The sequence below is a fragment of the Ixodes scapularis genome, unplaced genomic scaffold (genome assembly GCF_016920785.2).
Source record: "Ixodes scapularis isolate PalLabHiFi unplaced genomic scaffold, ASM1692078v2 PGA_scaffold0__279_contigs__length_252992795, whole genome shotgun sequence".
NCBI classification, from domain to species: domain Eukaryota; kingdom Metazoa; phylum Arthropoda; class Arachnida; order Ixodida; family Ixodidae; genus Ixodes; species Ixodes scapularis.
Window position 1 is genome coordinate 173,282,637 of NW_024609835.1, and position 23,772 is coordinate 173,306,408.

The 23,772-nt window shown below is 44.2% G+C and overlaps 1 protein-coding gene across 3 annotated transcripts in view; it reads left to right on the forward strand.

Annotated features, from left to right (window-relative positions):
* Nucleotides 1–2,671: 2,671 nt before the first annotated feature.
* The window catches only part of LOC8051753 (macrophage mannose receptor 1), a 181,311-nt gene continuing 160,210 nt past the window's right edge, over nt 2,672–23,772 (forward strand). For 2 of the 3 annotated variants that reach the window (XM_040217406.2, XM_040217408.1), the window contains exons 1-3: nt 2,688–2,902; nt 19,873–19,935; nt 20,526–20,642. In XM_040217406.2, the coding sequence (XP_040073340.1) occupies nt 2,866–2,902; nt 19,873–19,935; nt 20,526–20,642 (217 nt within the window). In that variant the 5' untranslated portion in view covers nt 2,688–2,865. Of the gene's footprint in view, nt 2,903–19,872; nt 19,936–20,525; nt 20,643–23,772 lie in introns of all 3 variants that reach the window. The other variant, XM_040217407.2, reaches the window with a different exon arrangement.

Consider the following 23,772-nt stretch of genomic DNA (forward strand, 5'->3'; position numbering starts at 1 on the left):
GTTACTGGGTGTGGATAAAAACTCTTAAAGGGCCCCTGAAAAGAAGAAAAAAGTTTTTCAAAAACAGTCTGGTTGAGACACGCGTGTCGAAAAATGAATTTTACGCGAAAAAAAAATTTTTTTAGAGCAATATTGACTGCGCCAGACGCAATTTAGTCGGCAGTCACCTCCTTTCCACTTTTCTCTCTCTCGGCATCTCGGGCGCGTGGAGGAGAGGTAGTCCCCGCCTCTTCATAGTGGATCGGCTTGGCTGCTTTCCTGGCTTGGCTGCGCCCCGCACGAGAGCCATTGCTACTTCCTGGCCGTGTTCCAAAATTGACTCGATCTTACCCCAGGGTGAGGGTTTTGTACTCTTGGCGTTCTAAAACCTACCCGCGTACAGCGTTTTTCAATCTGTGCTGTCACGTGATACGATCCGCCGGAGAAACTCGGATGCATTTGGAGATTTGGAACACAGCCCCTGGCCGGCTGTCTGCCGGTCGAACGACATACCGCGTCGTATCGTGCACGTACCGTGGTCACCGTGGTCGTACATACAGTACATAGTCGTCGCGGTGGACCCCGACCTGAAGCGTCGGTTGCTTCAACGCTGCCAGCAGCTGGGCCTTCGTCCGTACGAGGACACGCCTCGCCAGCCGGAAGGCGTCCGCTCCGATCGCCGCGAGGCACCCGCTTCGCCGCGGCGAAGCGGGTGCCTCGACGAGTTCGTTCGAGCCGCACGATCCTTCAAGCCGCCGCGAGGACACGCAGTGGTAACTGATTTTTTTTTTTTTATTAAACGTTGAGTGCGGTGCCGCGTGCCTCACTAAACTCTTTACGGGAACCACGGGAACCGACATCTAAACAAACATTGGCACTGGCGCGCGCCAGAAAACAAACAAAAGATGAGGTAAACGGGACACACGAATCGCGCAAAGAAGAGCAGAAAAACAGAAACCTGTCACCCCGCGCCACCTTCTAAGTACTTACTATGACTGACTAACTAACACAAGCAACAAGCCCTCTTCAGAACGCGAAACGCGAAGACGGCGACCACGACAGAAAACAAAATGGCGAAGCTTTTGTTTGTTGTTTTGTTGTGGTATCCGAACGGAAGTTACGATTTTGTAAAACGTTTGTAAACAATTGCGACATTCATTCGATGGATTGTTTCTTAAACCTAAAAATATGTAATTCAAAAGGCGATTTAAAAAAATCACGAAGATTTTAAAACCAACATCTAAGCTGTCACTCATTCTATTGGCCAATGAGAAGCTGAGTTGAATGACCATCGCTACCAATGAGAAGCCGAGCTGAATGACCATGGAATTTGCGCGCAAAACTTCAAATAAATCTCTCGCCGTCAATATTGCTCTAAAAAATTTTTTTTTCGCGTAAAATTCATTTTTTGACACGCGTGTTCCAACCAGACTGTTTAAAAAAACTTTTTTTTTTCATTTCAGGGGCCCTTTAACCCGATGAATCGTCATCCTTTAGTCAATTAATTGAGGATTCAGCAAAATATATTAGATTAATCGCGCGAATAGATTAATCGGTTTTGTTTATTCCCATGCATATAGTTTAAAAAAGTCAAAATTACATTTCTTGCTTTCGCTGACTTTGTGATAAAGGGCACAATGTAGAATTTCGGATTTTAAATCAACCTTGAAGTGTCGTTGAGAACAGTCAAAGTACACCCACACTCGCATATAATTACTTCAGCTGCAGTAACAAAGAGGCTGGTCGATATTCTTTAACAATAGTTAACTTCTTTGATTTTTCACAATAATCTCTGCTGCGTTAAACGGACGCTCGCACTGCGTTGAAGTGGCCGTGGCAACCTCCTCCCTTTGTTTGGAGTTACAAATCTCGCCCTTACACGTAGGTCAAAACTTCGCGTAAAGTTTGCCTTCGCACAGGTGCACTGGTTCATGTCTGCGTAGTGAAAGTATATATATATATATATATATTTACTTTTTTGTTTGTCAAACATTAACCGATGAACAGGTTCATTCATCAAGTGGCCAGCCCTAGCGGTCGCGGAGGGATGTGACGTGATGGACGAGGACAGTTGCCATTTCACAATAAAGAATTTCTTCCTAAAAGACAAATGTCCTTCCATTTTTTTACACATATATAAAAGTCGCTCTTTGAGGACACGTGCGCATCTTAAATTTGGCCATGAAAACAGGCACCATCTTAGGGGGCGTTTTATTCTTCCATACTTATACACCTTTCGAGCGGTTAGCACTCCGAAGAAAAACGGCGAGTCACTCTGCAGTGGACGCATACGCAGCGTCTGATATTCCGTTGAAGAGCGCTGCTGTGCATGTTCAAAAAGGACGTTCCACAACCCAGTAGACAGGGATGGCCGTGCATTCAAGCCCATTTCTGGAAGGGTTAATACAATCGGGGACAATGCTCCGCCTCTGGTTCAAGCTTCCTGCTTTCTATAATGCTTTGACGCACGCGCAGCCTGTCAACGAGCGCGTACTGGAGGCAGAGCATCTACTGGGTTCTTAACCTGTCAGCGACCATGGTGGAACATAGCTTAATTTGTCCCTAGAGGCCGCACATTTGGAGAGCTTCTAACACCGTTTTCATCGAGCGTAATCATCGTTATCGTGTCTTCAGATAAAATATGTACGTTCTCCTCTTATACCAGCCATGGTCAACCATTGTTCTTTCATATCGGCGTTTGTCGCCCCTCCGTTATCGGGAGGACGAACTATAGGATACGATGGGCTGTGCCGCGTCGAAGGCAGCGTTGCAAGTGCTTCACCGCAGCAGCCTAACCTCTTCCGTTCAACCAGTTCGTTGAAGGTAACTGGACGAAGGTTCTGCCGTACACGAAACTCCATCCCACGGGCACTGATTGCGACTACAATGTGGTTCCTCTTTGCAGGCTTTCTTCTGATGGCAGGTGAGTCCGACTATATAAGCGAGGTATGGCTGCTTGGTGCCAACTGCCTCGATGTCTACAAAACGCAATTTGGATGTCCTCGTGGAAGCGCTTTCGACAAATATACTTGATATTTTGAGATTCGGGATTTGTTTCTTGCGCGCAGGTGGATATTGCTCGATCACTCAAGGGCATGCATGCTATAACTGTGCCGCGTGAATGTGTCGCATGTGTCTTTACAAAGCCGACGCACTTCGTGGACCTAAACTCACATTAGGTAGCTGTTTGAGAAGACATAGATGTGTTTCAATGTGCAGTAGAGAGAGATTGGTTTCACCTAATAATGGCGCCAGCTTGATCAAAATTCTTCGCGAAGTACAACAAAACAAACATTATCCAAATGCGCGACTTCTTATTTTTAAAACGGTGCAATCAAGATACATATCGTCAAGGAAGCGGGGGGGGGGGGGGGGGGGGGGGGGAGTGTGAATGCCACAGGCAGAAAAGAAAAAGATTAGCGTCACTGGCATGCTCACGTGGGGAACACGGTGACTCTTCTGGTAGCAATTAATAGACCACTCATAAATTCCAGCATGCAACTCCGCGCGCGATGCATTCTGGGAACCGGTTGGCACTGATCTGAGTGGCATGGTTTCGGTTTATTTGACTCATGGACGAAAGGGCTTTTGCGAGGCCTTACGTAAAGTGCATATGACTCAGAGGTATTTTTCTGTGCGCGAACCACGAGTTGTGGGCGCAGCAGCCAAACGAGTCACTTTATTGGCCTTTTTTTTTGCCGAATCCTCATACATATAGGGCTGCAGAGACAGAAAGAGGAGCGTTTGTTTGCCTTTGTGCACGAGGCATTCTTCGGGATGTCGGTCGTTGGCGATGGGAATCGAAGAATGTTGCCCACGGCCTTTGTTCTTTATGATTTCTGCTTACGGCTAAAGAACAACGGCCTAAAGCTCTATACAAATAAGCCACAGTAAAGGCTAGAAACGGCAGCTTTTGACTTTCAAGGTTGTCAGGCCAGCTGTTGCTCGCGCCTAAGCGCGAACGCCATAATGTCGCACTTGCAGCCTTGTTCTTGCTCAGGATAAAATGTGTGTGCTTTGGCATGCTCGTTAATCACGCGCGCGTTTACGTGAGAAGAGTAGAGCCATGTAGTTTGTTTTCCCTACCAAGGACACGCGTTAATGCGTCGAGTGTTGCCAGTTTTAGCTCGGATATCATATCGAGGCTAGACAAATCTTCAGTGTGTAGGTCCGAACCCGGTCCTGACTGGTGGAGCCTGACGAATGCTGATGGTAAACATCACGGCGTGCGTGAGACTTTGGCGAACATTAAATAACGCGCCAAGGCTGTGAAACGTTCACGTCAGATCCCTTTTACGCGGGGTCTGCCGGACATTGGATTGGCAGTTATCGCTGACCTCACATGTTCATCAACAGCACGAGTTATCACATGCTTTATCTGGACTTCGTCGTCTTGCTCATTCTCAAAAACTGACACTTGAGCGATGTACGTGTTGTCGACGTGCTTGGTTAATGATAAGTGACGTCATCTTGTTTTACCTAAAGGTAATGAAACAATGAAACCTCGTCGTGTCTCGTACTTCACCACATCAGGCACCCAGTCGCCTGCCCCACAGGCGTTTATTTAGAGAGCTCGCTCAAACAATCATTGTGATGCCTAGAGTCACTGACAGGATGAGCAGTGCGATGATTTGGGGGCGGTTAGGAGTGCTAATAATTTATCGGGATACTTGATTCTCGCAGTGAATGTAAACGAGGCCCATTTGCACACACACATAAAAACCTAAACATTCAAATTACAAGAGGAAGTGTTCTTTGGGGAGTGACAACAAGATATATTCGTCTCACAGTCAGGGTTCAAAGAAGCAGTAAAACATTTTGGAGCGATTTATGAAAAAGAGTAAATAGTTAACGGACGAAACTGATCTGTTGACTGAGGGCTGGCTGCTTTGGATGTTTGGGCAATGAAGTGTTGGTCAGTCAGGACGAGGATGAGGCTGGTGGACCTCAGGTGGATCGGCGTCGGCGTTTGGTTGGCGCACTGGGAAAGACGGCGTCGGCTGATGTATAGGGCTTCAACCAGGCATAGGCCAGGCCAGGGGAAATCAGAAGAGCCCGTGTCTGTCGCCCTCACAGTTATTGCAATGCACGCTAGAGGTTGAACTGGCGTTATTTTCTATGCAACTTCCGGAACGCAAATTGAAGCAGACAGCAACCAGCCTACTTTTGCGGTGCTCCTGTGCATTCCTATGGAAAAACGCGCGTGCATGTTCTCTCTTCGCCGGAAAATAACGGATAACTTTTGTTATTTCGGCCGTACCAAATACTATGTACCTTTGTTAGCATTGTAAGAGTGTAATAGTTTTATATACAGCATTTGTATTCACCAGTGAACGATGTTAAACTTCGCTATATTTCAAACCTAAACTTCTGTTCTATAGCAGCTGTATAAAAAGGAGTGACGATTCTAAGAAAAAATAACAATCGAACAGAATGTAGAGTTAGTTCAAGTTTCTCCAGCATTCCGGTAACGCTTATATATTCCTAATGTACCGGTCCTGTCACTATATGAAAAGGACCCCGTCGTGCATCGAGTGCTTAAAAACGTTCGAAACGTAAAGAATAACGTACGTGGGCTATGAAAGGTATTTCTTTTGATTATTTTTTTATGCCGGGCAGCTTTTATCGAGCACCTGTTTTCTGACGTTTTCCTAATTTCAAAAATTTCGAGCATCAGGTGATGCTTTGAAGGCAGAGCAAGCATCTTGGGCATATTTAAGAGCGAAAATAATAAAGAAGTACTCTTTTTTATTGCAAATCGGACTATATTACGTGGCCTCCAATTAATTTTGATCGTACATGTGCAGGGAGTTACTGATCCACTGCGTAGTTTTTGCCGCCTCTCTTGGTTTTCCAGATGTCCTTCGTTCGTTTGGCGCGTATATCCTTCATGCTGAGAAGCCCTGACGTCGCGTTCGCGCTAACAGTGTCCAACAGTGCACATGAATGCGTGTATGAAGCTGTTTCAGCGCCGTGTTTAACGGCATGACTCTGAATGAAAGTCGTCGTAGCTGACCAATTATCTCGTCTGCCTGACTGAGAAATGTTCCAAGCTACCTAGTACGTACGAATTATGCGTGATATTTTCTCTTATAATCGAGCGCAGGGAGCAAATGCGCTCGTTTACTTATATAAAATGCATTACCGGAAGACAATTTCCGACTGGTTGCTTCTGCTTCGATTCGCGTCAGCACACTAGCGCCAGTTGGACCTCTAGCGTACATTAGAATAACTATGCTGTCGCCCGACATCTTCCACCTCCGCGCCCCGCTGTCTTCGGCGTGGTCCCGCATTATGAAAGATTCGAACGCAGCTTCTCAAATGTTGCCGACTTCGCACGTGCACATGCACGTGCAGGGGCTTATAGCCGCGCTGATCACAAACAGGGAGGTCTTTCAGTTGTCCAGCGCGAGCTTTCTACCTTCGATGAAGCGTCTCGTAGGCCTTGAGTGTGCACTCGCAGCCCAACCCCTGATATAAAAGGCGACGAACGCGTCTCCGACGTCCTATCCTGCCCGTATACCAAAAGCTGTCCTGAAGAGGCAACAAATGACGTCACAGAAGCCGGAGTGTCATGCTGTCGGGTGTCGCGATCCTGGCGGTTGGTCGTGGAAATGCTGGCGAAAAGCACGAGCGAACGCAAGTGTCGCTGTCATCGCGGCGTCTTAACCCCTGCTGCCGAAACTTCCGTGGACTGTGGAACTGGAGAGCGACCTGCAGTAGAACAGGCGTCTGCCACAAATACCACAGCTGCGCAACCGGCGACGGCATGACACTTCTGTGGCGTCATCAGGCGGAAATCGAGGGACCAGTTTTTTTGGGCGCGGTAAATACACCACGGACAAACGCGTTCCGGCCACATTCCAGACACAATAGCTGGGCTTCTAAAGAAGACGCCTTGCTGTTCTCATGCTGTCGGTGGCTATAGCTAGTACATGCAAGCATGCAGAAACACATTAAAATATTTGTTCTGGCCATTACGAGAAATAGTTTTGCCAGAAAAAGAAAAAAAGATTCGTACCCCGTCACGTGCATATATTTATAAAAAAATTACTTCAAACAAATCGAATTTTATATTACTTTAACATGCTCAACGCCGTTATTAATACTTCCCTGCTAAAAAAACGTTTACATATGGGCGGTTTCATTAGGATTCAAGCAACGAGGTGTAGTCGTACTTCTTATTTTGCTTCAAATTTTTATAATTCGTGGCGCATGTTCCAAGAAGAACAACCCTTTTTATTTTAATGTCCTGACATGTTTAGTTTCTGACAAAAAAAAAAAAAAAAAAAATCTCAAAGAAGCGGGAACGAACGACGAGGTTTTGACGATTGTCCATTGTGGCGTTTTTAAATCACTCTCAAGCTCAATCTTTGTAAAACACCTCAAACATTAATCCGCGAACAACTGTGACCTAAATTGCGGATTTTTGTTCGAGTCGACTATGTTTAGTATTGCTGTGAAAGTAATAACACGCGTAGAACCTTTCGTTGCCCTCCAAATTATGCAAGTTTGTGTTTTTATCATTTACGAGTACTGAGAAATAAACTATGAAACAGAGAGGGTTTTCACTTTTCGTTCCATTTCAGCACGCTGTATAAAAAGAAAACCTTTACAATTTTTTGCTTGTTCTCGCGTCGCGTTCTCTTCACACCCTTCTTTTAGTTAGAACACTGTCAGTGAAAGGTATTCGCACTGGCTATGAGTTTTAAGCCTCTAAATATGCTAAAAAAGAGTAAATGCCGATGGTGGGTTTTGACGACTGTCGTGTGCGGCGTTTTTGAACCACTCTCATTCTCAAAGTATTCAAAAGAGAGTTTCTATAATTTTTTTTATTCTGATATATTCGCAAGTCGGGAAAACGACATTCCAACTACTATTTATTATTCGTCGATCCAATCTTTGTAAAAATCCCCAAACATGCCTCCGTAAACAACTGTGACCTAAACTGCGGATTGTTTTAGTCGACTATGTTTAATATTGCATTTGGTAAAGCACCCAGGTGCCTGGGTGCTTTACCAACAGTGTATGTGAACGGGCTTCGCCATATTCGTGAAAAAAGAAGATCGAGAAAAGCGCCACATCTCTAAGAGAAGAAAAAGAAGACCGAAAAACGCCGCTCCTCAACGGCCACAGTCGCCCCTGACGAAGAGCCAAGTCGGTTCGAAACGTAGGGCTCCTACATGTTCAGGAATTGGTTGGTTGCCATATTTTAATTAATAGCTTGATTGTGTATTTTCCATAAACTATTTCACACTAGCCCATCTCTTAGTCAGTGTCTTCTAATCCCTTCCCCCATGTCTCATCCCTTCATGCCCGTTTTATCATCATCACTCATATAAGGTATGCGTACCGCTATATAGAAGTGACACGTTTAACTGTCCTTTATCCCTCAAACTTCTTTGGATTGGAACCACCTCGCCACCCCCATTGCCGCGACCCAAGTAGACCATTTGTTGAAAACTGCTGGTATTAATTTTTATGGTTCAGTGCTGCGACTAAATTGTTTTGCTCAAGTATGCATATATATGTTTTTGTTGCTCTATTGACACCCCACTCCCCTTTGTAATGCTGCTCGCCTTGAAGGTATTGAAATAAATAAATAAATAAATATTCGGTTTACGCGCATGCTCCTCGAAGTTGGAAAATATGCCCGTTCTTGTTTTCCTTCACATAAAACCCGATAAAAGCCAAAATTACCCCACATTCTGCGTCGGCGGGACGACTGATCCAGAGCAGCCGGTTACCTCTCTCCCTTGTACACTCGGTACGTGCTGACATTTTTCAGGAGATCAAAGATTAACAAAAGAACGGAAATGGACGAAGGGGCGTCGAATTCGGCTCCTCCGTGTGGCAGCCGAGTGCATTGCGAATCCTGCCACGCACGAAGCAACCTCTTTTTTTTTTTCTTTTTCTGTTTAAAGATTGAGGATCTGTGAAAGTGCCAGTGTGTTAAAAATAATTTAGATTTTCTGACTGAAAACCAAAGTTTATTATTAATGTTATCACCGCAAAATGGTAAAACGCCTAACTTCCAAACGCTCTATAATATTTCAGCTGTGTGTGGCATCTTTGAGGTACTGAAGTTCGAATTTAAAACTCATGCTCTCGTGACCCCTTTAATACCTTCAAATACCCCTCATTCGTACTCGATATTTTAAAGGCGTGCGAGCGTATAACGTTCTACAGAATTTATATAATGCAGCGGCTGAGGTATGCAAATTTGTTTTTGACAAAACCACTCACTTTCTGGTCACGCTCCCTGGTCACGAAAAGGCTTTAGGGTGGGGGTTTGTATGATCTTTTACATATATTGCTAGATGCCTTTCTGTTAAAGATTTTAGGGACAGGGCATATTTCCGTGGTCTGACGTTAACACATATGGGCCGCATTGACCGACAGACACTTTCCACTACGTAAACTGATCTTCCAAGCAACACCGTTGCAGCAGTTGACGTACTTCTGTGCATGTTTGTAATTCTTTGTTTATGTTGTTATGGCGAATAGACCCTTTTAAAAAATCGTGCGCGCCATTTAGTAGATACCGCGTCAAATATTCGAGCCCGCCATAGTTTGGGCTCGTACCCTGAGCATCCACTGGATACGAGGATTTCGTCAGGGTTCGGCGTGAACTAGGCTCAGTTCGGATCGAGTACGAGTGCTGCGTCAGCTTTCGGTGGGAGTTCGGGATCGATCCACACGCTTGGTGCAGAAGAAATGATGACCGCCCATGTTACTTGATGGGGTTTTGAAGAGGGGCTATTGATCTTCACAGAGCTTCTTCAGTTGACCTGGTGCGGAAAGTACCACCTGGACACCAGAGTTGCACTCTTTAGGTTGTGAAATTCTTGAACGGGTAGGGGCTGACCGGCGTATTTTTTATCCTTTCTTCTTGTACATTGGAACAAATAAAGCACTCGACAACTTCAGACACGAATGATTGTTCGTATTACGTATTTGGCGGAGCCCGCCAACTCCGCGAGTGCCATGTCTAATTTCTCCGCGTGCAGGCGTATCGCCGTTTTTCAGTTAGAGATCCCCTTTTTAAACTGTGCTTGCTAAAACTTTTGAGCTTTACATTTTTTTTTTACGTTCCAAGAACAGCAACGAAATGTGTCTGAAATCACCGTAAAACAACAACAACAACAGCAACATAATTGTGGAAAGTAATTAACATTTGTTTTCACAAGTTGCAAAACCTTTAAATTTCTAAAAAATACCTCCGCTATCTATATTAGCGCAAACATAAAGCAAGGAGGAGCTCGGCGTGGAGGAGAGCCGCAAAGATTTCACAGTCGCATTTTTATTTCTTGAAGCAGCTTGTTTTGCCATCCTGAAGCGCGTGAGTCGAAAAAAAAATGGCGTCGGTAGTTTAGCTTTATGTTGCAGTACCAAATAATTCTTCCAAATTGCCTGCTAATATAATCATATTTGTTAAGACTTGTGAAAATATTAGGAAGATATGAGAAAATTTGCCATCTGCAATGAGTGCTGGTTTCGAACTTCTTTTGTTCACGTTCTACTAATTGAAAGCACGGCGAAAAAGTCCAAGTGCGCAACTGATCTCGCCACTTGCCATCTCTTTCCGCACCCTAAAGACCGACTTCTATGGTCAGCGAAACAATGGCAACGAAGCGTCTTTTTTTATTTACAAACGCTCGAAGGCAGTCTTTTGAAGCCAGCAATGGCAGACACCATCTTCAGTGCCGCCTGTTAAAGAGAACCCGACAATACTAGCCAAAATCGGACGTGCCGTTGTGGAGCTCCACATTGAGAGCGGGGGGCGGTCACCTGGCCAACCCTTGAAGATTCTGATGAGGCTTGGTGCGCGTTCTGGCCTGAGGTTATAATAAAGTTTCCACGAGCGAAATGGAGCAAAGCGAGGGGTGGCCCTGCGTGACGTAATCTGTTTGAGAGTCTAGCTTGTAGCCCAATGTAGCGTCACACTTTGGGAGCAGACGGCACTCGGAAGATGGCGCTGTTGTAGCTGGCTTAAAACGCTGCGTCTGCATGTGCGTCTGTTGTGAGTATAGAAGACGGACTTGATCGTGCTGAGACGGTCTTTATCGTGCGGCGCGTCGGAGTCGTTTTCGCCTTTTGCACGCTATGCGCTGTACCTCATTGTATTGCTCTTACTTTCCGGTGGCATGGAGCTAAACCCTAGTCCTTTCACGGAATTCGGAATAGAACTACTACAGACCATACGACGTGATCAAACTAACAATATACAGGAGCTAGATAACATTGACCTCCGATTTGGCAAGCACGAAACTATGATGAAAGAACTAATCAACAAACTTAACAAAACCAAGGGACAGATCAAGGATGTTAATAAATTAGTGACGGTCCAAGAAAATCGAATCCGGCGTCTTACTGAAAAACGTTTACAAGAACGTTGACCTTGAAAATAGAAGTCGTAGGAAAAATTTGCTCTTTTATGGTATACACGATAGCACTCACGCCGAAATATGGATGGATTGCCTAAGACATTTGTACAAAAAACCTGGAAATTCAACTAAAAACCATAGAAAGGGCGCATCGGGTTGGCCGTCATAACGTTAAGCGACCAATCATAATAAACCTCGCCTCGTAAAAACAAACCAGCAAAAAAAAAAAAAAAGGAATATTTTTTTAAATGCCAAAACGTTCAAGGGATCGCCCTACGGCAGTGGTCGGCAACCTTTTGGCGCAGCAGGCCGAGTCGCCGCGAACCTAAGTTGGAATTGGCCGGACGGCAAGCAGCGGGGAGGGGGGGGGGGGGGTAAAAAAAAAGCACTTGCACTGTCGACTAACATTGACGCACATAAATCGAAAATGAACAGTTTATTTGTTTCACGACACACGACATGAGATACACCATTTCCGCGAAAATAAAGAGACTCCTTTCAGTGAGACTTCTGGTGTCAAACTGCGCTCGCCAAACTACGGACATCCACTGCCAAGCTACTAACTGCGAGTCGCACAACATTGTGGAGGTTCTCCACAATGTTTTGTCAGTCATTCGTCAGTCATTCGTGAGCGCAAGTTGGATTTTATGCACTTCATTCGGGAAAAAGTCTGCTCTCAGACATATGTGCTCCCGAACACAGTAATCATGGTGGCTGCGAGTTTCTTAAGATTCATGAACATAGAATCCACAAGGCCAGCATAAAATGTAATGAGGTCGTTTGCTGCAAATGCGCTCTTCAAATCATTATCTGTTTGCAGATCGGCCAGCTCTATCTGGTAACACTCTCGAACCTGGCTAAGGTCTGCATTAAATGGATTTTGAAATAAACAAATGTCGCTCGAATGCTTCGTAAAGTCCGCAAACCTACCTTCAAATTCACTTTTCAATTCGCGTAAGATTTCGCAGTCTTTCTGTGGGAAGTTGCGTTGCTGTCTCGCCTGCAAAAGTCTTGCAGCAAGGAAAATGTTAAAAAACTTTACATTCAGGTCATTCGGGTGCTGAGAAACGTCAGCCAGGAGTGCCAACTGCCACACCCAATCATGATTAGCAAGCTTTTTGAGAGGTTTCCCTTTTCCGCGAAGAAACACTGTGATCTCCTCACGAAGCTCACAAAAAACGTTGCAAAACTCTTCCTCTGCTGAGCCATCAAACTTCTGTGTGGTACAGGGCATCCCCATACTCAGCTTCTGTTTCCGACAAGAAATGTTGAAATTGACGATGGTTCAGGCCGTGACTGCGAATGAAATTGATAGTAGGTACGACTACCTTCATCACGTACTCCAAGTGCACCACTTTGGAACACAGTGATTGCTGGTGGATAATACAATGAAGATGAATAGGGGCAACAACGCCCGGGTGTGTCATTTATGAGTTGATGCGTCTGACGACAGCCGCTTTACAGGCAATCATATTTCTTGCGCTATCAGGTTTTTCCCTTTTAGCTGCAGCCTATCCAGACACTCGCATAGCTTGTTAAAAATATATTATCTGGGTGTTGGGCCCTTCAAGCTTTTCAGAGCAGCTAGGTCCTCCGTCACTCCAAACCTGGTGTCAATTCCCCGCACAAAGATAAGTAATGAGCAGTATAAGAAACGTCATTGCTTCGTCAAGCGCCAAAGAGAAGCACTGAAAAGCTCGGGCTCTACCCTTCAAAGTACTCAACGACTGTTCACCCATGTCTTCGATTCTCCTTGTGACAGTGCGGGCCGACAGACTAAGCTCCTTGAATACATTCTTCTTATCCGGGCGAAGATCGTCAGCCACTGTAAAAGGCCGCGCACTCTCTGTGATTAACTTGGAGATTGAGTAGCTGGCCTGAACCAGAGCCATATTCTCCTAGACGTTCTTCTTGAAGACGTCTTTCTGCGTGCCCAGGCTCTTCTTCAAACTTTTGATCCTCGCGGCTCTGGCTCCTGACACCAGAGAGTCGTACTTGTCACGATGGTGAGGCTGGTAGTGTCGACGCAAGTGGAATTTTTAGGGCGAAGCTCCTTACGAGCTAGCCACGAGCAGGAGCTCACGAGCAGGAGCTCCTGCTCGTGAGTTCAGCAGTGAGAGCAAAAAAAAAAAAAAAAAAAAAAAGATTAAAAAAATATGAAAAAAGAAAAAAAGAGAAAGAGGAAAAAACAATAGGGGCTCTGAGATGCCATCCCATCTGTCTTCTTAAAAAAAAAAAAAAAAAGAAGAAAACCACACATTTTTTACTTCTACTGACATTTTCTTGGAATTTATATAGACAAGGGCCTAACATGGAATCCGCAACTGAAACATCTTAAGACGAAGCTTTCTGAATTTATTAGTTTAGGGAGGTTTATAAGCGGCACAATTTGGGGAACATCGTAGCTGGACTTCTGCGTTTATATAACAGCTTATTCGTTGGCGTTCTCCATTACAGCTTGCCTGTTATGCATGGTTTAAGTCCGACAAACATGAAAAAGCTTGAATTTCTTCAAGCACAGGCGCTCAGAGTATGCCTTGGGTACCTTGTTCAACCTCGACCATTGATACAATAGCTGAAACTCACTGCCTACCTATCAGAGCCATTCGCGTTCAGGAGACTCTACGAAATCACATAAGGCACCTTACACGGCATGACTCGCACCACCTAGCGGACATATCGGAGAGGTGTTTCTACAGCCGCATTGCACAGGCCATTATTGATCACAGAGAGAACATTCCAGATGCATATCAGGACTCTCTCATCCTCGCTGCGCCTCCTTGGTTGTTGCCCCCTCTTGTGCTCCACACAGACATCCCAGGAATAATTAAAAAATCAGCGCTCCCTCCATTTGTTCTTCGTCAGCTTCTTTGTCTGTTTTATATACGCGGCACTCTTCCTCCTGCCATTTATACACAGATGCATCGACTACACATGAAGGATCATCGATTGGATTGGCGTCCCCGGCGCTCTGTCTGAGCGCGGGCCACAAGTTTTCTCACAGAATGTACTCTACTGCGGCAGAGTTGGTAGCTATTCGTGAGGAGCTTTGTTAGATGTTAGATGTGTCTCCTCGCACTTGGGCAGTTATTACTGACTCTAAATCAGCCCTCCAATCGCTGCAGTCTCCACGTAGAAACACTCCAAACAGGCAATTAGTTCTACAAATTCTGAAAGTTCATGCAGATGCTAAACTTTTAGGACATTCAATTTCTTTCCAATGGATACCTAGCCACTGTAGCGTACAAGGAAATGAGATGGCTGGTGCTATGGCTGCACGTGGCCATGACCTCGTTCAGCAAGTTATGGCTCCATTTACAAGATCAGACATTCGTGCAGCTGTGGCATTCCTGTGGAGATCTACTGCAGCGCGTCATTAGAAAGCGAGCGGTCGCCCACCAAAGCTCGTCCTTAAAAATAATTAAACAAAATTTAATGTTCCAAGTTTCACGCGGTCTCAAGAGGCGACGGGAGGCAGTTCTTCATAGATTGCGCCTAAAAGTGTCTTGCACAAACTACTATCTTCATCTCATCGGAAAGCTCGAATCGCCCAACTGTCCCATGGAAGACATCAAACACATACTACTTGAATGCCCTAAGTATACTGATAATCGGCACCAGCTCTACAAAGACATTCATCAGACAACTGGATCAGCCCTCACTCTTCAACATCTTCTCGGACCATGGGATGACGAAAGCTACGCCGCAAAATCAACGAATGCCCTTCTAAAGTTCCTGTCAGCAACAGGCCTTGACAAAAGATTCTGACCTAAGGTCGCAGAAGTTGCACGCCTTTTTTTTCTAATGTATGTATTGCGCGTGCGTGTGTGTGTGTGTGTGAGCCTGAGATCGAACGCCTTCTTTTCATACTTATCTCTTCCATTCCCTAACTCCCCTCCCCACTCAGAGTAACCAGTCAGGAGATCAACTCCAGGCTAACATCTCTGATTTCCTTTCTCTACATCAAATAAATAAAAAAAAAACTACTGACATGAATGAAAACGGCACAATCAGCACTACCTATGACCCAAATCAGTATTAATAAAAAAAAATAAGAGTAGGGGGTTCTGAGTTGCCATCCCATCTCTCTTACAAAAAGAAAAAGAAGAAAACCACACATTCTTCTACTGACATGAATGAAAACGGCACCATCAGCACTACCTATGACCAAAATCAGTATCAAGAAAAAGAAAAAAAAAAAAGAGTTGGGGGTTCTAAGTTGCCACCCCATCTATCTTCTTAAAAGAAGAAAACCACACATTCTCCTACTGACATGAATGAAAACGGGACCATCAGCACTACCTATGACCAAAATCAGTATCATCAGCACCACCCGAGCTTCGCCCCAATCAACATCATTCACCACGTGGAGATGCGCTAATTTTTTTAAATACTGATAGCGCTTCTTTACAGCCGAGGCATAAAGCTTTATCCTTATGTTGAACAAATAAATAATCAATTGTCCACTGATCATTGAATGTCCGGCATTCCAAATCTATTTTTCGCTTCTTGCCACTTTTAGGCAGTGACATATTGCAAACGAACAGTCTAAAAAAAAAGAACATACACCTGTTATAAAGGCGAATTCTAGGAAACAAATTTATCTGAGTAACATGTAATGTTGAAACTTACCTTTCAAGTTGTCGATAGGGCCCTTGAGACGACCGGACCGCCCGAACAGACGCAAAGGATTGACTGTTCTATTGAGTCCAAGCAAAGTGCGCACCATTTTGCCGTCAGTGGCTATGTTCTGATTGGTCGTGTAGCAAGTATCCAATGAGAACGAGTTTCGCAAGTGAAGGTCACAAAGAGCATTCTAATGTCAGCAGTTTCACTTCTGGACCAGTCAAGTTCGTATTGTATCCCACCTTTGTGTTAGGATACCCGTCAAGATGTTAACTACACAAGTGTAAGGACATCGAACAATGGCCAACGGGCAGTCCTCTTTGCCCTTGTTTAACCTCAGTGAAGGTCAAAACAGGCGTACCAAAAGAAAAAAAAAAGCGCGGGGGGGATTTTATAAACGTTTAACATTTAAAAAGCAAAGGCTCAACTTATTGTGTGGAATGAACGAGCTAGAGCTGGGGCACCTCCGGACGTGGGTGAAAACGCAGTTCAATGTCAGGCAGCTGACCGAAGAAGCAGGACATCCTCAAGCATATCCAGGCGAAAGAGGGCACCTCTGAAACGATAAAATGAACTTCAGTGCAGAAAAGGCTCGCTCCACGCTGACGTGAGTCGAATCACAAGTTCTGGGTGGCGTTCCCTTCTCTCCTCCCAAAACTGCAACAAGTTAGCGTCCCTCGAAAGCCGCGGTTCCTTGTATACCTCGAACGTGCATGCTAGCCTCAACCTCTCTTTCCTTGAGGAGCGCCTTGCGGATCTTCTGGAGCCGCCGCAGTTTCAGAAGGGCAGAATCTTGCTCGCATTGCAGAGCTGTGATCCGCCTTTAAGTCTTTGTCAAACGCAACGTGGCCGGGTACTTTTGCTCAGGGGTGAGAAAACGGTAGTGGGGATCCATGTACACTCAGCGCAGAAGACACCTCGTTGGACGGTTCAGCACTGGTATCTTCAACCCTAGCTTTCTGATCAGGGACATAACAGATTGGACACGTAATATCTTAACAAGCGCACGGCTTTCTTCAACAATGAGCCAGCAGCCCGAGCATTTCAAGGCGCGCCTAACTGCCAGCCGCAGCGTGTAAGCGGCGCATCTCATCCCTTCTAGCGAGCCGGAATCATCAGAGTGTGCGCTCTCAGGATTCTCCAGTAGAGATTGCAGAGCCTGGGACTCAACTTCAGGGTCACTGGGGCCGATCTCTTTTTCGGAGTCACAACATTCCTCGTTCATTTCACCAAGGAGACGCACAGCTTTCACCATGTTTGCAGCGTAGATTATTCAATCAGCTGAGTTATTTTAAAAGCAGATTAGAAGCGCCACAGGATGGCAACTAGAGCAGGTTCTTAAATCTCCAGCGGCCTTTGTATCGCTATATATTTATCCGATCAGTTGTACAATGACATAAATGAGTTTAAAGTAAATTGAAAACGACTCTACAAAATCGAAGACAAGAAAAAGCAAACAAATCTCAAACTGAACGCAAAAAAAAAAAAAACAATGGCAAAGAACGGTATAGACAACACTTGGCGTGTTGTCTATACCTCTTTTTGTCCTGTTTTTTGCCTTCAGTACGAGATGAAAAACCAACTAGCCCAACTCACCGTTTTGCCAACAAACAGGCTCATTAGTTGGTCACTTTTGCTGACGTACGAATTGGGTATGTTCTAGTTATAAATTTTCTTTGATGAACTTTTTCCGGTCCCCAAGAAAAGGTTAGAAATAATGTGGGCATTTGTTCAAGAAATACGTAAGACAAGAAATCCTAGAGAATTTATAGTTAAGTTTGAGTTCTCGAGAGGAATTTTATAAATTATGAATACGACCGTTACGTGAAAACCTGATAATGGAACCTTACAGAGCTTTCCGCTACCTACATTTTTCGCTTTTTGACTTCCCACATGGACGAAACACCACAAAAATAATTTGTCAGTTTTGCCTAGGAATGAAAAAAATAATTATATCGGTCCGGCTCAACTCCGGATTGCGGGAATTTTTTTTTTTCATTTTTCGGTTTATTTTTTAAGTTACTGTGTTTTTCGCCACGTACTTTTCACGTGACCTGACTTCGAGTATGAACCGAAAACCGCATGAAAAACATATCGGTTCTGCTCTGGCGTGAAAAAAATGATTTGGTTCAGGTTCCGTATGTTACGCATGTTACGTATGGAAGTATGTTACAAATTCTGGTCCGGACTTCGTAGGAATTAGTTAAGCTGTGCAAAATGAGCGGGTAATGTTATACGACGCCGAGAAAGTTACATGCTTAAATAATTACCTTCAGTCCGTTCTTTTACCTCAGTGCAGTTACAATTATTCCTTGTACGTTAGCGATGTTTCCGAAATGCATCAAGTCAAATTTAGTGTAAGTGACATTGAGGCCTTATTGCAGAACATCGATGAAACCAAAACCAGCTGTCCTGATGGAATTTCACCACCTGCTCTAAAGCGATGTGCTTAATCAATTTCTCTCTATTTATACTTAACATACTCCCTGTCGTTCTCAACTGGCGTCCTACCAGATGACTGTAAAGTAGCTCACGATGTACTACATATCCACAAAGGCGGTTCCAAGAAGATCGTCTCTAATTACAGACCTATTTTTAACGTCTATTTCATGCAAGATTATTGAACACGTTTTTTATTCACAAATAATGGTTTCACATAGACGCAAACAATTCAGATATAATTGAGCAACTAGGTTTTTTTTTCTTCTGTAAGGTATATCCTTGAACGACACAGCTTGCTAAGTTTTTTTCCCAAATTGGTGTCTGGTATTGACGAATGCTGTCAAACGAACTGTATTTTCTTGAATTTCCGCAAAGCACTTGACACGGATTACACCCGTTTCTTCTTCAGAAACTTAAGATGCTCAATTTAGATTCATCTGTTATAAAATTGATGGGAATGTATTTGTCCCAGCTGCTCCAGTGTGTGGACGTTGATGGGATGACTGGAGTCCCCCAGCTAGGGCTCCATCATAGGACCACGATTGTTTTTAACTTAGATTAATGACATTTCTAACCAAATAACATCCCTTATACGACTGTTTGCCGATGATTGTGTTTTATGTAAAGTACTTAAGTGTAAAGTACGCAAGTACTTATGTAAAGTGGACAAGAGGCAGAACAGTTACTAGTGACCTGATACGTGTTGAAAACTGGTGTTGTAAATGGAAGATGAATTTGAATAAAAAAAAAAAAAAACTGTGTCGATGTAGGTTTTACTACGAATAAGAAAAAAAATTGATACTCGAGGGAGTGTGAATAACGACTTCATCAAAACAGAATGTACGTGCAAATATCTGAATGTTGCGCTGTCGAACAATAGTTCATAGAACGCTGAGGTCGACGACGTTGTGTTGCGGTCGGTTGTCTTTTCGGTGTCTCCTTCCTCCCTTGTTCAGCTGGTTCCACCCGTCAAGTTTTGTCGGTAAATCGAAATCCAACTACAAATATCTTAGAGTGTATGTCATTTTATCGTCATTAAATGCGGCGCTGCCGGCATACATGGTATTATGGGCTACTTGCCTCTCTGCGGTGCCGCAGTTTCCTGAACCTAAATAAGTAATACTATTACTAAAAACATACAAACGGTTCAAGGGTGCATCGCCATAGGCATTTTAACAGTCGTACGAACACCGACGAGTTCGCCCTTTCGTTGCCAAAATAAGTTTAACTATATATCTTAATCCCACAAATAAAGTCGGTAGATATCCTTCCCCGAGCTCAGAAAAGCTTATAAACTACCAGCGCGGCTGAGGACACGCTGTTCATTATAAGTGTAACCTTACGTTATCTGCAGGATTAATATACAGATAAATCTTTGTGGCGTAGATTTTGCCTTACTGATTTCTATACTTTTTGTTTTCTCTGTCCACGCCTGCAGGTACATCTGCTACGCAGTTGAAAAGAAACCTCGGAAACTGCGACGAAGGCTGGGTAGCATTCGGTGAGTATGAGCAGGCTTCAAACGTCGTGAAGTAATCAAAATGTGTAGCAATTGAGCGTTAATTTTTTTTTTGTGAGTGTTTTGTAACTTTTTTGTGACTCTTTGTCGAGGCAAGCGAAGTTTCTGTACGGCTTCGAATCTCTCCGAGCTGACTGCGAGATCGCGAGGCTTCACTTGGCACCTCTTTTGTGCAAGAGCGCTGGCGAATGAGACGTAGGACGTAGTCATGCGCTCTCGCAGCAGTGCGGGGCATCTTCACTCTGCAAACTACTCAAATCTTGACAATGTAGCACAAGACAAGTTGACGCTGAATACAGACAAATTCTGACGCTTCTATAGATATTACCTAACATTATTTTTTTTCCATTTAACAGTTATTTCTGCCACCGCGTGCCCCTTTTTGCTTTTGTCATTTTTAAATAGTGCACCCTCTTGCACAGATTTACATGAATAATTAGTACGGTTACACTTACGTTTACAGCGATTATTAATGACTAAATACGTTCCTGTCTTTGAATGCGCGTTAATGTGAACGTGTTATGTCTGTAACACTTGTCTTCTTGTTTCTTCATTTTCTTTTATCACATTAGGCTCCAAGTGCTACTTTTTTGCGAGCAACACCAGCCGTCTTCGGTTCTACGATGCTCGGCAACACTGCATTCGTCAAAACGCTCAGCTGGTCACCATTCCCTCGGTGCAAGTTCAACGTACGTGCTTTTCGACATTCGTTTGTGTTCGTTGATAACATTGCATAACGTGTGCATAACAGATAACGTGCGTAACGTGTAAGGGGCTTTTCATCACTCAGTGAAGACACTCATTACTAATTTAATCATGATGCAAATGTTTACGTCCTACATAAAATTGTATGAGAAGTATTATTAGGCGAAAGTAATATACCTTTTTTAAATTCAGTCGGCAACTTTGATCACTGTCATCATATAAAGAATGACGCAGGTTCCGTACTAATAGCGGCTCTCTGGCTATCGATGAGGGAATAAGTTTGGTATAGTACGATGCGGAGCAGGAACCGAATACAAGAGCTGGGTAGTCGCCAATTTGTTGATTGCACGTAATCGGCTCTATAGCTCTGATCTGAAGAATTGTATCAAGGCATCTCTGTCCAGGTCGTGTATGTTAAGGCGTCTATGTTAAAGCATACTCGAATAGTCTAAGATTTATCCACATATACCTTAGTCTATGGGTGTTGGCGCTTCGTTCTGAGCAGTTGTATCTATGTCACCATCTAAACGGAAAGATATTGAGGAAGGACTGTACCGTGAAGAGCACATCCTCATCCGTCATTGACATGCGAAAGGGACAGTGCCCAATAAAATACTACATACTGTAGCTTTATTACCGCCATTAGTAGGGCGAAGGTAGGCGTCTATTGTGAGGTGCTTATAGGGTAGCAATCAAGTCATAATTTCTCGAACCACATTATGCATCTATTTATAGTAAGCAAATAGTACTGACTATAGGCAGCTGAACTGGCAAACAATTAGGCAATATATTCTGTCATCGTATAGGCTACGCATAAGTATGCAAAAGAGTGACTTAAAAACGATGCGGTGTATTTTTAGAAAATGTATAACAACATGATCAAGCCTATGGTATTTCCTAGGGTGTTTTTTTTTTAAGGCTTTACAGATTTCTCTACAAAAACGTGAAATCAATACTAATGCGGTCTGTGCAAGTAAGCTATACGGCCAGGGGGACTTAATTTAGAGGAGTAATTGTCAGAATAAGTCGAATTATAAACTAACAATTGTTAAATAACGTTTAATTCGTGAAAACTTATATCTTTCCACTTAGAAACTAGCTGACTGCCATCAAAAACCCTAAATCAGTGGATTTTAGAAACACCTTGAGCAGGTGGGAAGCGCGATAGTGCACTGAAGTTACCGCTCGCGCAACATGCGCGAGGGTGACACTTTGAAAATGCAAATATTAAAAAACAAAAAAACAAAAAAAAAAATCGCGCGGGCGCGTTTTTGTTTACCTTCTCTTGCACCTGCCTCACGTGTGGTAACTTCGACACACCACCCCGCTTCCCACGTGCCCCAAACGTTTGTAGAATCTACTGATTTAATGTTTCTTTGCTTCTGCTCAGAAAGTTTCTAACGGGAACCACATGGCTATCTTCAATACTTAGAAAGCTCGTTAATAACTTTTAATTAATTATCCGACTTATCATGATCATTAGCCCCCTACATTATTTCCCCATAACCGTATAAGTTATATCTCTACTGCTAAGACCGTATTAGTCTAACCTCCACGTTCTTTTTTCTTTTTAAATCAGTCTTGTAAAACTTAAAAAAAGACGCCCTGTACATGGAAGGCCAAATTAGTTCTTTTTAAATAACTTGTTCGCCGAATTACTCAAAACGAAATGAGCCAAAGACTCACTTGAGGCAGCGTGAGTGGAGCATTGATAAAGGCAAGCGCACCAACGGAAGAACAGGTAAAGACCGATTTACTTGGGGATAGTTTCATTGCCTTGTATGTTTCAAACCATTTTGATAATATTTTCTTATGTGAGTAAAGCTAAGTTTACGTGTCCACCCTTGTCGTGAACAAGGGTCACTAAACGAGCGGGTTATTTCCGACAGGAGGCAATACGAAGAGAATCTGAGTGAGAGAAGATGAGGGCGCGAGGCGACGCCAGAGTGCCGAGCTATGATTGGAAGGATTACTGGGTGGACGCGGAGCACTTCCCCACTGTCTCTGTTTATTGAGAGCCAACAAGGCGCCGTCTGCTTCTTGTGCAGAGCCCCGCGTTCGAACGTCAGAATCCGTGGTTCGGCGTTCGAACGCGCTCGAGCAGCGAGTAGTGACAAAGGCAGCTATAGCCCCTTCGGGTCCCTCTACACTTCCAATCAGAGCTTGGTGCTCTGACATCCCTTCGCGCTCTCAATTCCTCCTCTCCCCCAGTTTTGCTCCGTATAGCCATTCGGACGTCAATGTTCCTGCATCTGTGTTGAACGAGCGGAGAGGTATTCAAGGGTGTCATTTTAGATAATGTTTGCGGTAACGTTAGCCTGCCGTACCGATTAAATAATGATAGCGATCTACCGCTCTGCTAGCCGTCAAAAGGCGCAATTATGGGCAAAAGATTTTAATAAGCAACTTTTTTCCGAGCGATATGCGCTCTTTTATTCTCACGCATGTTGACACCCCTCCGAAATGCCAAAAGTTTCTTGTAGTTTCGTGAGTTATTTTCTTTTCTACATTGCGTTGCGCCTTTACCAATTGAGGGTGCCCGCTCTTTAAAGGGATATTTCAACGAAATTTGAAATATTCCCGTCGTGTTCAAAAATAGATTGAATATGATCCACAATATCCGTAAATGACAATCGCGCGTTTGTATTTTGAGCCTGGTGGCTGTATTTTTCGTTAGAAACGGTCCACTCTGCCAAGCGCTCGGAGAAGGCCCAGCGGAGACCGCGTGACATCCAACGCAATCGTGACGTACACTCTTAGAAAAAAGGGTATGGATAGTCCTCCCTTACGGGAGGAACGGTCTTGTAACCTATGTTCCTTTAGAAAGGGAGAAACTTTCGTTCCTGAAGCAGGGGAGCAAAGTTCCTCCGTCGCTTGCATCTCAATATGGCGGCCCCGAATCGAGCAAATCGAGCCCAATAAGGCTTGACGAGGACGCTACGTCTCTTGTGCGGGACGAGAGCAGCAGCAAATAAAAGCGTAACACGAGCTTTCCGCGAACTGTGTTTATTTCCGAAGCCAGATTCCAACCACAGGTACAGAAACTTGCGTTTCGAAAGCAGTTACTCAGTTTTCTCGTCGACAGCACTACGATGTTAAACGGAGACAACCGAT